The sequence below is a fragment of the Lotus japonicus genome, chromosome 2, assembly GCF_012489685.1.
Source record: "Lotus japonicus ecotype B-129 chromosome 2, LjGifu_v1.2".
In the NCBI taxonomy this organism is placed as follows: Eukaryota; Viridiplantae; Streptophyta; class Magnoliopsida; order Fabales; family Fabaceae; genus Lotus; species Lotus japonicus.
In genome coordinates this window covers 93376324-93392084 of record NC_080042.1, presented here as the reverse complement: position 1 = coordinate 93392084, position 15761 = coordinate 93376324, and the positions used below count along the sequence as shown (strand labels likewise).

General features: G+C 34.1%; 2 protein-coding genes across 2 annotated transcripts; one reads left to right on the top strand and one right to left on the bottom strand.

Moving 5' to 3' along the window:
• The first annotated feature begins 2408 nt into the window (after nucleotides 1-2408).
• On the top strand, nucleotides 2409-3220 carry LOC130735887 (late embryogenesis abundant protein At1g64065). The gene has a single exon (XM_057587759.1). It carries the CDS (start codon nucleotides 2472-2474, stop codon nucleotides 3081-3083), a length of 612 nt encoding a protein of 203 aa, XP_057443742.1. The 5' UTR covers nucleotides 2409-2471; the 3' UTR covers nucleotides 3084-3220.
• A 2036-nt stretch (nucleotides 3221-5256) lies between these two features.
• Nucleotides 5257-14227, bottom strand: LOC130741207 (respiratory burst oxidase homolog protein A-like). The gene is made up of 14 exons (XM_057594032.1): nucleotides 13375-14227; nucleotides 13104-13263; nucleotides 12954-13002; nucleotides 10940-11053; nucleotides 8752-9174; nucleotides 8164-8550; nucleotides 7964-8059; nucleotides 7484-7599; nucleotides 6852-7019; nucleotides 6593-6752; nucleotides 6279-6476; nucleotides 5980-6108; nucleotides 5812-5890; nucleotides 5257-5717 (listed from the first exon to the last, which is right to left on the bottom strand). The coding sequence occupies exons 1-14, from the start codon at nucleotides 13955-13957 to the stop codon at nucleotides 5608-5610; spliced, it is 2772 nt and encodes a 923-aa protein (XP_057450015.1). The 5' UTR covers nucleotides 13958-14227; the 3' UTR covers nucleotides 5257-5607.
• Nucleotides 14228-15761: the final 1534 nt, after the last annotated feature.

Here is a 15761-nt window from a genome sequence, read left to right as displayed (position 1 = left end):
ACCTTAATATATTCATGACAAGATATAAGTCCAGAACTGATTGCTTTAAAGAGTTTCAAAGTGACGTGGATGGATAAAATGGAGACAAATATGAGCATAATTTGACAGTAAAATTGCGTGCTTGTCTAGAGAGGATAACTTCTCGTTTAACACATCTTGTATTTTCCTGGGTATTGTGTGGTTATAGTTGTAGCTGTGAGCAGGAATGCTTTCAACATTACATATTACACGAAGGAGGAAGTACATATCGTGGTTAGTTGTAATACAAACATTTACGTTGAAGAAATAAGTTAATACTATTGACGGTGGATACCATGACTAAAAAGAAATTGATGAAAGTTGGATACTTACAAATAGTAATATAATTATTTCACTGTAATCAATTGTGTTGACTGATTTTCCAGAGATAACAGTAGTTTTATTTATTGCTTTTTATTATCGATATTCAAAATAGAGTAAAGAATTACCAACAAAGTCTAACACTATTGGTAAATAGTTGAACTTCTTAAACATTTAGTTCATAGTTGAATTCTCAATCGGTGCATGGAGAATTATTTATTGAGAGATGTTAATCAGTTCATTTAACGTGATCTCAGAGTCTTGAGAGATTAATCTCATAGTTGTTTTTGTGAGATTCATAAGAAAAAGATAGAATAAAGAAATACCAAAGTGAGAAAGACAACATCTTTTTGTGAGTAATAATACATACACTCTTCAAGTTCACTTTATCACTCATCTCATTTTTACATATATTTCTTCATATTTTTCTCTGCATTTTCTGTCACATCATACATCATATCACTTATTTCTCCATTTTCTCTTTTCATTTACCTAAGGTGAAGGTAAAAATGAAATGTTAAGAAGTGTGGTGTTGTTTTTCACACACCAAATAACTTCTTTTAATTACTAAAATACCCTTAAATAAAAAATGTTATTTACATATTTTATATACATATTTACATTTGCACTTGAACTTAAATTCAAAATAAGAATTAATTTTTCTTGCATAATTTTAACTTTCAGAACATGAGTTTTCGTTAGTAAAAAGTTTTATAATCGAGATAAAAGTCAAAAAGTGTAAATTTTTCGCTTCGAGTAGTTCAAGTTCCAGACAACAAACTTATTTTAGGGTGATAAAGGAGTAATGATATATACACACCTCATTTTTAAAACACTTCATTTCCACCTCTTTTTGTTTCTATCTCTCTCCTCTTACCATCTATCACATCTCATACTTTCTCTCCCTTACTTTTTCTTTTCTTCCTATCCCTCTCATCATTTCACCTCACACACCTCAAAAGAGAGGTGTGTGAGTAACATTATTCGGTGATAAAGTGAATTGAAGGGTGTATGTATTACACTTTCATAATGAGTTTCACTATTCAAAATTTCAAATGTTAAAGCCAGGCTGACTAAGAGTAATGATATATACACACCTCATTTTTAAAACACTTCATTTCCACCTCTTTTTGTTTATATCTCTCTCCTCTTACCATCTATCACATCTCATACTTTCTCTCTCTTACTTTTCCTTTTCTTCCTATCTCTCTCATCATTCCACCTCTTCCACCTCAAAAGAGAGGTGTGTAAGTAACATTACTCGGCTGACTAATGTTCAGCAACTATATTTATTAAAAAAAAATTGTCAATATATTTATCAATTTTTTTTTTTTTTGGTCACTATATTTATCAATTTTTTTTAAGCTAGTAACATAAATGGGCCTTATATGTTTATTGTGCCACTTATTTTAGCTGTAAAAAGCCCAGGAACCCGACTACATTTTTTATTTCATTGAATTAAAAAAAAAAGGGATCATTCAAATCTGTTATCTACATCGACCAAAAAAAAAATCTGTTACCTATATATACTTGAACTTGTCCAAATAATTGGGAGTTGTACAAATGACCCTAAATTTTTTTTTGTAGTGAAATTTCATGGTCCTGTGTGTCCAAACATTTCCCGACGAAAACAGGCCAGTGCAGTGCAGTGTCACATAAAGGCTTTCCACATGGCGCTGGTAGCTTTCGGTTGGCTGAGCTAGCTAGCCAGCCACTTGTGTTTAATTTGATTCCAAAACTCAGCTGGAAAGATTAACAAATGGAAACTAATTAGCTTAGTACTCGCTGGAAAGAAAGATTTACAACAGATATTAGGTCCTTATTTAAATTACTAAGTAATACCGAGTACTAATTTTGAAGTGCACAAATAATCAATTAATAATGTTGATGATCAATATATATATAATAATAAGAAAATTTAGATTGAGACGTTAGATGACGCGTTAGTTTCTACATTACAAATGGAGTTTACTCACATAGTCACATGAACTCAAACTCATACCATCATGCTATTAGTATTTTCGCTATTAACATACCTTTCATTCAAGTAATAAATTCCTCAACTCCTCCTTTCAGCTTCTATAACTGAAAACACCAATTTCCCTCTTTCTCAACTCAATCCTTATACACAAATGGCACACAATATTCAGACCAAAAATTCCTGGTTACGATATCATCAAGAAACTGCCATGTACAAGCCTGTCCAACAAGAAAAACGAAGCAGCAAATGTTTCGTATTCGTTTTCGCATTCTTCGTCTTCTGCTGTGCAATTCTGTTGGTTTTTGCATCCATATTGCGTGTGAGGAATCCACAGCTCAAATTAAGATCAGCTACGTTGAACCAAATCAGTTGCATCAACAGCTCTTCCTTCAACGCGACTGTGATCACGTACCATCTTAGTATCAAGAACCCAAATTACGGTGGCTTCAGTTTTGAGAATAGCAGAGTGAGTGTTCTGTATGCAGGTATCAGGGTTGGTGAAAGGAAAATCCATGGTGACAGGGTGAATGGCAGAGGAAGCAGAGAAATGAATGTTTCTGTGAACGTGAGTTTCGCTAAGGTCCCTGTTACTGGGAATCTTTCAAGTGATATTAATTCAGGGACATTGAATCTCAGAAGCTATGCTAAATTTAGTGGTACGGTTCATCTGCTGAAGATGATCAACAGGAGAAAGATTGTAGAAATGGCTTGTTCTATGGATCTAAACTTGACATCCAAAGCAATTCAGGGTGTTCAATGTTGATAACATTTTTTAGTTTGTTACACTGCTGCTCTGACTGTTACGCTCTTCTGTTCTGTTCTTTATCTTTTTTTTTTTGTGACTACTTGCATAGAGCTTTACTTTGATTGAACAGTTTTAATTCTCTAAGTTGATTTTCAGTTACAACTTCATAACATTAAATCTAATTTAACTTGTGATGATCTAACTTAGTTCATACGATTCTGATTTTATATTATGTGCACCGGTAACGTATTTATAAAAATTGAAGTAAAAGTTAGACCCGTTTTGGGATCAGGATAAAATCAATTTTAATAAGGGGAGTTAATAGCATATTTGGATAAACTTATATTTTTAATATCAATTAATTTGACACTCAAAAGATACTCGGTACATGTATGTGCATTTTTGAAAATTCATCTACAACTGATTATAATACAATAATTAATTATGAGCGAAACATTTTTGAGTAGTTTCTATGTTTTAGAATTGATTTTAAAAATAAAAAAATTGATCCAAACCTACTATCATATAAGTTTTTTCACATAATTGTGACCAACCTCTTATTGTGATTCTTATTCCTACTCACAATAGACCCAATCAAATCAGTTTCTAAGCCAAATGGCTGAAGACTTTGATCAAATTTTATTATATTTTGTTTAATTTATTGTTAAACTTTTATTTCTAGAATGTTCCCTTTAATTAGAGGGTGTCATTTGTAGGGAGATCTCACTCTCCTGGTAGCCATATATATATATAGGGATGTATCATATGAGAAAGATGTTCTTATGTGAGAAAATGAAAATAAATCATGACCGTTAGATCATGTCATGAACGGTCCAGATTAAAACAATTTAATGCTCACATGATCACTTAAAAAAGTCATGTGATTTTCTTAAAAACTCACATGACTTAATGTCTTAATCTGGACCGTTCATGATTAGATCTAACAGTCATGATTTATTCTCATGTTCTCACAGAAGAACATCTTTCTCACATGATACATCATATATATATATATATATATATATATATATATATATATATATATTGTATTTTTTGTTTTTTTAGAGAGGTTATGATATATTCATGAAAATGAGAGGAATCACACTAGAAGACTTATTGAGATCATTGCTCAAGACATGATTTTCATATACATTGGTATTGCTAGTATCGTATTTTCTTTATTTTGAACCTTTTCGCTTTGGTTTGTTTTGTTTTGAACTTGTATATGATTCTATTTAGAGTTAGAATTGAGCTTAGGGCTTGTATTCTGGCCAGTATGATTCATGGGTTTTGGACTTGTATATTGGTTCATTAGAGATTTATTGCTTATTGAGAGTGCACGAATTTGAAAGAGCTTTTCTTTTGTATTTTCCTCATTCATAAAGGTTATACACCTTTTATGAGACTAATTTCTCACAAGTTCTCATAGAGAACAACTAAGACAATTATCAAGCTTTTTAGATTGTGGCTTCTCAACTCTGGGATTTTATTAAGCATCCATGCTTATGGCAATCCCTCCTATGACTGATCATACTTGGTGACTTTTGGTGCAAGCAAGCTAGACCTACACTAGCAGAGGTTGATTCAAGACTTGGATCTCCATGAGGTTGACCAGAAAATTAATGCAACTTTTCTTTTTTATTTTAACTTAATTTTTTTAAATTAGAAATTGGAGTTCTTGCTTGATAATATTTATCATCCTATCAAAGAGAGGAAAATTGTAACATATTAGATAAAAATGTCTCTACAAGTACTTTTTGAGTCTACAGATTTTTTATGCATTGAACCAAGATCACTCCCTTATCCAAAAAATTCCGGACACCAAACCATTTACTCCACTTTAATTGCTTACTCATTTCGCAATTCAGGTAAACAGCTACTTTTCCTTTATATTGAGATTTTTTTTAAAAAAAAAAGAGAGAGGAGAAAATACTTTGGAAATTGAAGAACTACACACTATACTCTACAGTCTACACCAGTCTCATGTACAGTATCTTTCTGGGTATGAAATCCAACCGGTGGAAGAAGGGGCGAATCACCGGTCTCACCCTCGACATTCTAGAAAGATTAATCTCAGAATGCATTTTATTTTTATTTGATGCATATTTTCAAAGATTTATAAAAAAAATCATGATAACATATATTTTGTTACCTTCATGATTTTTAATGCAAATCTTTAAAAATAGTAATATAATTTAATGTTTTATAACATTTAAAAAAAAATCTCCTAAGAAACTATAGCTTTAGAAGTTGACCTCTATTCCACTATGTATACTTCTTTTTATCACTTTCAAAACTGTCAATATCCTATACTATGGATGTATCTGCCAGTTATGTATCCAACACTGCTGCAGGAGCAGTAGGAGTAATCTCCTTTTCGCCGCCGCCACATGTGTGATGAATTGGCCGGTATGTACAATGCCTCACCTTCTATTGACAAGGTTTTAGCTTATTGAACACAATCTTATAATCTTGCAACCCCAAGCTGCAAATGTACTTGTGTTAACACCAGGCATAGATGGGAATGCTCCATCTACATTCCTTAAAAATGCTCCTTGTGGAACTCGAATTTTGTTTGACCTTTTTCGTTGAACTCGAAACAGAGCTTGCTTAGTTCTTTCGCCAGAACTGGAGCACCGCAATAAAATACCCCTAAGATGAATTAAGCAATCACAATGTCAGTAGAAGATATAAACAAATTCCTCAAACATATGCTTGTTGGAGGTTAATTTGACTGGTGACTGACCTATTCGTCCATTGGAGTGCTTAGAACTCAATTTAGAGAAAACCTTCTTCCAGTTAGGCCTTGCGAAATGAGTTCGGACCTGATAGTGATTCAAAGAGGCAAACTAAGATATGAAATCTACTTAAACACATAAAGGGTAGGTCAATGGCAAAAATATCAAAGGCTTACCCTGGTCCCAGAAACAACATCAACACCATTTTTAGCATGGTTGAGTGCTTGTACCATGGTGATGAGGGCGGATCTGGCATCGCCTTCCTCGTATACGCTTGTCAAGTAGTTGTGCATCTCAATAACACCCTGAAGTCCACATTTGAGACATTGAACATTAGCTAATGTGAATAGTAATTATCCATTTTTTTTAAACTAATAGGAATTATTATCCTTACGGAAGCAGAATTAAGGAATAGCAAGAATTCTTCAAGAGGAAGAGTTAGCAAGATAAATAAATAGTGAGTGAAAATTAATACCCTTTGATCAAGTTCAGCAACTTCATTCATGACCCCTTTAAACCAGTCGAAAGAGCCTTGTTCTCTAGTTACCCAGTAGAAATAAGCGTTGGTGGTCTTCAGTGTTTTCTTCCGTTTAGGAGAAGTTCTATTCAGAGATGGTGAATCTGTGCTCCCAATGCTGAGGTCTGAACATCTACTTGAACCAGAGACCGAATCCTGAATATAACAAGTTTGTTACTTCCAAAGTTCCACAATATTATACTGTAATGAAGACCTTCATGTAATGATCAGAGTTTTAAACATAATCCATCACTTCTTGCGCTAAAACTCACCGCTAGCTCCTCCATTTTGATAATGTTGTTGAGAAGATCTTTTAGAATGCTGATAAAAGGTGTGGCTCCTATTCCTAGACCGACAAGTAACAGGACATCATATTTTGTATAGTCCTGAGCTGGCGCACCGTAAGGTCCATCTATTCTAAGCTTGGGTAAACTGTATCAAGAGCAAGAAGATGGCAGCACTCTGAGCATAAATTATGGGTCTTGAGGACAACGTTGCATGGCAAAAAAATCAGGCAGGCCCATCACGTACCTTTTCTTGGTGGTCTCATCAGCCCTTAGAAGCCCGCTCTTCCCAGTTACAGGAGGCTCACAGGCCTGAGAGAATACCCTTTTAAGCTCCTGCGTCCAATCTCCCAGTTGCCGTATGTGAACACTCAGGTAGTCATCGTCAGGGGCTGAGGTAATAGAAAAAGGATGCCTGTCATGAGTACATTGTATTGTTAGATGCTGCTAGTAAAAATGCTCCGGTCGAAACAAACAAAATTATAACTATTGGTAAAAGGTGTAATCACTCCACTTTCCTTCCTTTTCAATATCTTTGGGACTGTTTTGTGAATAGCTGAATTTATAGAGGGGGTAAGAATTTTGAGGAAAATAATGCCAACTGGGTGGACACATCTAAATTTAAAGAGGGATGAAAAAGTAAGAGGGATGTAGCTCATGTAAAGTTAGTGAACTATTATAGATAATAAAGTAAGCTATGATTGATAATTTGATATGCTAATAAATAAATAAAAAGAGGGATAGAAAGAAGAGAGGAAGTGAATGTGAGATGAAAAAAAAGTGGGTGTATAAATAATACAAGTACTTGAATTTTAAAAAGTCCTATAATTTATTATAACTACTGCAGAATAATGTTGAAAATTTAAAATTGCAACTCACCACTCAAATGGAGAAACAGCAGCACATTGAATAAACATGTATTGTCCACTCTTGTAACGAAATTGGGGTGGCTTCGACATTTGCAATGTGAGAACATTTCCAGGATAAATTGCAACCTAAAATGTTTTCCACACGAGGAATGAAAGATCTGTAAGATCGATTTGCAAGATTTTTCAGCTTAATGTAAATAGTGATGGTTCTGGTCCCTGAATTTTTTAGCATTCTTCATTTTGGATGCACAAAATTTAGCTCAGAGCAATTGTGAGCAAAACAAGTAAAACGCCTAACGCTATTTTTATCCTATAACAAATGTTGATGAATGTCCTAAAAAGGCTGATTAGACATTGAAAGAAAGGTATAGAATATAATGGTGTATGTATATTAAATATTGTACTTTTCAATATATTATTTTTCTTTCTTAAATTTTTAAGTAGTATCTTGGTGGCACTCATTAGCAAGAATTTCCTTTTTCATGCTCACCTTTATAAGACGGACTGTGGAGAAACCAGACCGTAAGAATCTGAGTGTTCTTTCTCCCGCATAAAGTAAAACTGGAACTGCAACATACATCCATGTCTGAAGACAGAAATAAATGTGTCAATTAATCACAGACAACTGTAAGGAAAGAAAATTTGATAATGCTCCTCAATAATTGAAATCTGATACCACAAGTTACATACCGTTTGATGGAACCGTCCGTGCACAAGTTTAAGATTTAAACCGTGAATGATGAGCAGGATATAGACAATGACAAATAGATGGTGTGAATACCAGAATGCATTGAAACCAGTGAGCCTATTAAATGGTTTAGGCAGCTTAATGATATTTCTCCTGAACCATTTTGTTGCAAGTATAAATGATATTGCCATAAAAAACACCATCGAAATTCCAGTCACACCCACAACCCCTTTAACAAGGTCTCCGTAACTGGGTTTATGATCGCCAAATACGCCATTCAAATACTTATTATATTTATCTTGAGGGGAATTTACAAGTCTGGGAAAATCACAAGCAAGGTGATCCCCGGCGTGAAGTATAACTCCAATCACTATGGCCGCGGCAATTGTCTGCAAGCATCCATAGCAAGAAATTACACAACAATCTTACAATGGTGGCCATCCACAACAAGACATTACGATATTGCTAAAATTGCAATCACTTTATCCTCTATCTAGAGTCAAATTCTAAGATTTTAGTTGGCGCCTCTAGCATACTTGTAAATGAGCATTCAAAATGTTAATTTCCTAGTGGTGTAGTGTGATGCGTACCTTATGAAAGTTGATGTTATCATCAAAAGGTACAACGTAAGCCAGCTTGGTAGACCTGAGCCAAGTTATGGTGTTTCTGCACACGGGCAAGAGTATAAGTGCCATGTTGAACTTCAGGGTCTCAGCCGCACCTTTGGCTGTGAGTAGACAGTAACCCATGATATGAGAAGCATCCTTTCGCTTGTACTCAATGAACTTCCAAGTAAACAGCCCAATCATTATGAAAATCCACAATGTTAAAATCCACAGTCTCTTCCAATTTTCTTGCAAATAGTAGAGCAACCTCCGGCTCATCCTACGTATCGGACTTCTCATCATTAGTCCTTGCAGGTTCTGGCTCAAAGCTTGACTTGTGTAGCTTAGAGCTTGGCTGTAGTTGAAATATGTGTCCTTTTGTAACAGAAGTGTCTCCAATTGCCATAGCTGCAGTAACATAATGATCATAAAAATGCCGGAAAACTATCAGAGGTTGACTCCTCTATGTGAAAGATATTTTAACATGAGATCCCTATGCATTATTAACCATATTATCCAAGAACAAGAGCATGCACCCCGTGCGCATGCGTCTTGATTAAGATATACCTTTAGGTTAGTTGAGGAAGCAGTAAAAAAACTCGCATGGCATGGTCCATATTAGAAAATGTATGTCAGGAAACAGCCCCTTCTATATTTTTTAATTTTATTTCTAAGATTAATTATGCATTCATATATATTTAACTTTGAATATTTTTAATACATACTTTTTGGTTTTATAATTTCATTATAGAATCTCATCAAACCATATTATATATTTTTTTTCATGAAGCAACATGTGATTTTCAATAACAAATATCATAAGTTGTTCTACTAAACTAAAATCAACATAATTACATTTTAAACTCTTCTAGGCTTTTGAATGCAAAATCCAAAGCCACACAGGTTATCACTAACTTTTCTAGGATAATTCAAACCTAATTTTGCAAAGTCATCTAGAAGTTTTATTTTGACAATGCCAAGGAGCTTTGGTTATTCTGAATTACCACAGTAAAGTGGAACAACTCATCAATTCTCATGTGCAATAGCCTGAGAAAAACTCAATGGTAGAGAGGAAGCATCAACAGTTTTTGAATGTAGCCAGATCTTTACTGTAGCAATCTCAGGTTCCAAATAGATTTGGGGAGACTTCTTAAACATTGTCACATTCCTAATCAATCAAACACCCTATCATAAGGAGCCTAATTATTCCTCATTTCGAGTCTTTGGACTATTAAAAAAATCAATCCTCGTATTTTTTGGTAAGCAAAAACAAATTCAATCCTCGTACACCCTCCTACTTCATCCCAATCAACCCAACTACAAAATTCAGTATAGTTTCCAAAATCCCTGCCTGCTTACAAGATTATGTCTACAACACTTCCACAGCCACATGCGCTGTACAGAACTACCATTCCCTTTCCAAAGTTTCAAGCACATAAAGAATCTTCATTGGTCATATTTCTCAAATTGATAAGCGAATTGGGAAATTTGGATATCTACTTTCTTATTTGAGGGAGAATATTAGATATGATTAGGTAATTTCATTGTTATGAGGTTAGTTCAGTTAGTTGCCTTCATGTGCAATTAGTCAAGTTAGCTAAAAATGAGAGTTATTCACCATTAAGGTAGGAGCCAGTGGTTACTGTCTTACCATTTATAACTTATAAGGGTTACTTTAGTGAGAAAATTGTTTGTTGCTAACTCAATCAATCAAAGAATGTATTGCATTTATACAACTGTAATCAATCAATTTCTCACTAACTATACAACCAACTGATTTAATTGTCAATAAATGTCATTTCTAACTAATTTGACTAACTGCATTACAAGTAACAGACTGCCATTGACCGATTTAACCTCATTACCTAATTCATTCAGACAACAAAACAAATTTAGCTAAAGAAACCAAAACACTGAGTGGATCAAACAATAATGTCTACCACGTATGACCTTAGACAAGCTATCAGCTTTGTTAGCATCTGCCTTTAGAACTGATTTTTAAAGTTTTAAGAATAGTTGAACAAAATATTTATTGCACTTCGTTATTTTTAGAATTGATGTTACCAAATTGTTTTTTATGACCCAAATATATTGCAGAATTAGAATATACTGTATGCAATGCACGTATTATTTAAAAAAATCAGATTTATTATCGTAAGTGGAGAATTCCCACCTCAATGAAACCCAGTCTTTCAGGGTCTAACTCTTCCATAATTAGAGCTGCATACTCTTCGGCCTGCTCCTTCAATCTGGATAACTTATTGGCTGAAGCGCTTAGCATGATGATCTGGAAATAAAATGAGATATAACATTGATTAATGAAAGTGTGTATCATTGTCCATTGAATTTGATGGGAATTTGATGTTAATGTGCTTTTACTTAATCCAACAACTGTGCTCAGTTGAAAAAACTGTCTTGGAAAACCAAATATGTCCCTCAAATGTTATTTCAACTGAAAACCAAACACATTAATTTTAAAGAGGAATGTTATTTAGTTTCACAAATAAACATTTTCATGCAGAAGGTGTTGGATAGAGTAGGGTGTGGAAAAGTTTGTGAGATTATATCTCTTGCAGGTAAATAACTAAATATACATTTGTTGGGGTTGATTGTCAAGTCCCACATTGCCAAGTTTCTAAAATAAAGAAGGAGGTTAAAAATTAGCTATTGGAGAAGCCCCACATCGCTTAGTGTGGTGAAGCAAAGGGGAGACCAAGGCTATATATTGGACCTAGGTTCTTTGTTTTTAGATGCACCAGTCATTAGCACTTTAAGCTTATATCTGACTTAGTTTAATATTTGCTTTGCGAGAGTGTGGTTGTACTGGGGCATTGGGGTGAGAGTGAGAGAAGTCTATGTGTTGTAACAATTTTCACATAGTGATATTTCTCTGGTTGTCGGTTTAGACAACGGTGGTTTTTTCTCCGGTTTTGGAGTTTCCGGTTGTGTTTTATTTTTCTTCAGCTGTGTTGTTTCCCAACAACAACGGTGGTTTTTTCTCCGGTTTTGGAGTTTCCGGTTGTGTTTTATTTGTTTCCCAACAACATTCACATCTCATTTTCCCGTTCTATATTTCTCTTACATTCCTAAGTCCTAACACATCACTTTATTTTCTCTTCTATTCTTATCTCTCTGCGAATGTGGATGAATTTGTGGTATCTAACATATATTTTTCTTTTTGAAAGCTTTAATCAAAGAGACAAAGACAATGGTGTGTTGATTTTAAAGTTTGGTAAAATTAAGTTAATATAACTAAGATTGATAAAATAAAGTTTCAAAAATAAAAGATTGATAAAATAAATTTATGTTATGGAATGACATGTACGATTGAAGTTTCAAAGAGTAAATGTTGCTTGAATAAAATAAATTGCAATCACTTTAAATATAAAATTACTAAAAGCAACATTGGGAAAAATGAAGCATATAAACCAGTTATTAATTGAATGAAAAATGATAACAACACTCACTACACTCTATTTTCACTATTCTCTCATTTATCGATTGAAATTCATATGAAATCCACTAAAAATATGGGCTTCACTTGCAATTTAATGAGACCTACATGAATTCCAATCAATTAATTAATGAGAGATTGTGTTGAAAAAATATTTATTTGACGGTTTTATGACTGAGTCTGATTGCATTTACTATTTTAAACCCTATAGTATGTAGATCAGGACAAAAAAATGTTTATAATAAAATGACGACTATACCCCCACCTACCCCATTGAAAACGACTCAATTTAAATTCTGAAACAAATTGGAGTATAATCAGAAAAAGAAAAGTGCATCATCTGTCAGTGTGACCAAGGAAGTGAGACCTGGTTCACTGTGGCTCTTGAATGTGGACCATCAAAACAACAACAGCTTTAACAGTACTAATTAATTTTATTATAAAATATATCCACCGATACACATTGAAAAATTTATGCTACTTCATTTAATGTGTAATCAAGCTCACCAAACCCTTGGTTGCTTTCATTTGATTATTAAACATTTTTGTAACAAGTGACTCAACAGTTAAAAAATTTAATAAATACATTTCAAAAAAAAATTTAATAAAAAATTTAATAAGTTATTCTCCTAACTTCATCTATTTAAATTGCTATAAAAAAGGAAATAAAGTGTAAAAAAATTTAAAAGGAGAACATTTAGTAGAGAAATTGAAAAACATATTAGTGGCTTACCTCTTTAACTTCTTCCTCTGTGATTCTTCCATCTTCGTTCTTGTCCACCCTGTGAAGATGAATAACATTTTTTTTAATATCGGAAAGATAAATTGCACCTAATTAAATTAAATTATAGCTTTAGAAATAAAATAGATAATCAGTGATTACATGTCGAAGAAGATCTGAAGCCGCGAATCAAAACTTTGATCGGTAATTTGCGACCAGAACTCGTAAAGCTCCTCCCGGTTGATCATTTCAACCTTCAATCTTCGTCTTCGACTCAGAGCATCGAATAATTCCAGAGCAAACTCCTTAGAATCCCCCATTCCTTCAAAATTAACACAGATTGAAATCATGGAGTGAAAATGCATTGGATTATTGATGAAACTGAAATGATTAAATGCACATGCAGAAGAATCTGGAATCAAATTTTGGAAACCTATGCATTGGGCAAAATCGTTGCGATGGAGATAACCGTCTCTGGCAAGTTTATCGAAATTGCTCCGCACCTCGTTCCAGGCATCAACGCCGTTGGATTTGCCGCTGATGAATTTCAATCCGCGAAGCGCTTTCTTAGTACCGGACCGATTCCGGTCAAGCTGAGCGCGCTGCTTCCGAAGATCTCGAGCAACCACCGCCGTTTCAGACCCGCCGTGGCTCCACCGTCGTAGCTCCGCCTTAAGCTCCTGCGAGAATTGCCTCGCCTTGGCCACCGCCTCGGCTTTCAGCTCCTGCGAGAACTGGCGAAACCTGTTGGAGGAGCTTCTCCTGATCGTCGGCGACAACGCCGGAGTTCCGTTCCCGCTCGTGGCGACACCGTCGTCGACGATATTGACAGTGACCGGCTCAATGCCGCGGAGAACGATGGTGTGATCGTCTTGAAGGTCGAGAGTGACCTCAACGTACTCGCCGGTGACTGAACTGGTGTCAGTTCCCGGCGAAGTTCCGGTGCTTCGGAATGGTACTTTCTCCGGAACGGTGTCGGACGCCCATCGGCGCTCGTGTTTGGGAATACCGTTCATGGAAGAATGCGTTCAGAGTAGAGCTGAGTTCAGAAGGGGTTCGGAAAAGGGAACGAGGTTGTTGAATTTGAAGGATGGTGAGTTGACTGGGGAATTGAAGTGGTGGCGGAGAAGGATTGGGAGAGAGAGTGAGTGGCGGGGTCGGAAAGGGAAAGGGAAGTGAAGAATGGTGCAAAGGCTAGTTCAACACGGTGGTCCCGGTGAAATCCAGAGTCTCCGATTTCACCGAGTAAACTCCACTTAGGCTTGTCGCCTTCTCTTATCTTAAACTAAGCTGCCTTAAATATATATTTGAATGGAATTAAGGAGAGTTTTGTTACTTTTGTCAATTTGTGAGAGAACATGACAAAAAGAAAAAGAAAAGAGCTTAATGGGTCATAATGAATAATGTTGTTTAAACATCTCATTTCCACCTCACCTTATATAAATTGGAAAAGAAAAAAAAAATGAGTTATAGGATTTGTGATTTGACAGAAAATACAAAAAAAGAGAGGAAGAAAAATGTGTGAAAATCAGATAAGAGAGAAAGTGGGGGTGTGAATATATCATTACTCGGATCATAATGGTCTTACTCGACGGATTAAGTTCCCATGTATTTAAATTATGTCTTATATCTTATCGCATCCGCAACACTTTTTTTTAATATTATTTTATTGATCTTTTGAAATTCATGTGAGTTCTATTAAATTGAATATGATTGCTTATCTCTTCCAATAAATTGATTTCTAGAGATTTAAACTTATTTTATCATTCTTTTAGGGTATAATTTATTTACCGCATTGCAACATTTTATTTATTGAAAAAGAGTGTTTAAGTGAGGATTACTAATACTCGTCCTTTATTCATTTTATCTCTCTTCATTTTGTATTAGATTAAACATCACAATAATTATAAATATATTCTAAAATTCTTTCTCTATGAAATTTGAGTATCTCCATTTATGTTTGGATATTTGTTGATGAAAGTGTGTTAAGAGGAGGCAATATGACTTTGAGGTAAAAAAGTGAACTAATTTTTTTTTTGTATGATGGATTTTTACATTAATATAACTTATATCGAAAACTACATTATATATGTGTCTACAATAATTTTTGTAAAGAAAAATAACGAGAACATGTATAAGAGAAAAGAAAATGAAAAATAAGTCCATTATATCATTTTCATCAATCAAGTATTCTTTTTTTTGTGTAAGCCTTGTATTACTTTTTGGGGCGAACTCAGGACTTTGCTTAAGAAGACTGAAGAATTAAAAATATATCACTTGAACTAATTACCGGTTAGTTTTTATTAAGTTCTTTATTCAAACATTACTAAGTGAAATCATTAAAAAAAAAAAAGTGTGTACTATTTTTGAAAATAAGCATGCTGTGAATTTATAGTTGAATTTAAAAAAAATATATACATGTGCCATTTTATGATTCAAAAACTTGATCAAATAGATATAAAAAACTTAATATGCTTTTTATCTATAAAGTATGAATAAAATTTGGTTCTCAATTTTTGTGATCGGAAACATTTTAGTATTCCCTACGCTTAATACTTTTTTTCTTTTTGAACGTCCCTACGCTTCATTCGTTAATTGTGAGGTAATAAGCTACTGGTTGTGAGATACTTTAGTTAAGAAAAAATAAATTCATGTGATCGATATTACTTTTCATATAATTAATATTTTACATATTAAATAATTATAAAAGTGTCAAGTGAGGCACGATTGCACCAAGGGCAAGAATGATAATTTCATCACGTTTCAAATTTCAGCAGGTCCTAGCCCTCACAATAGGTTTTGGCTTCAGTGGGACAGTTG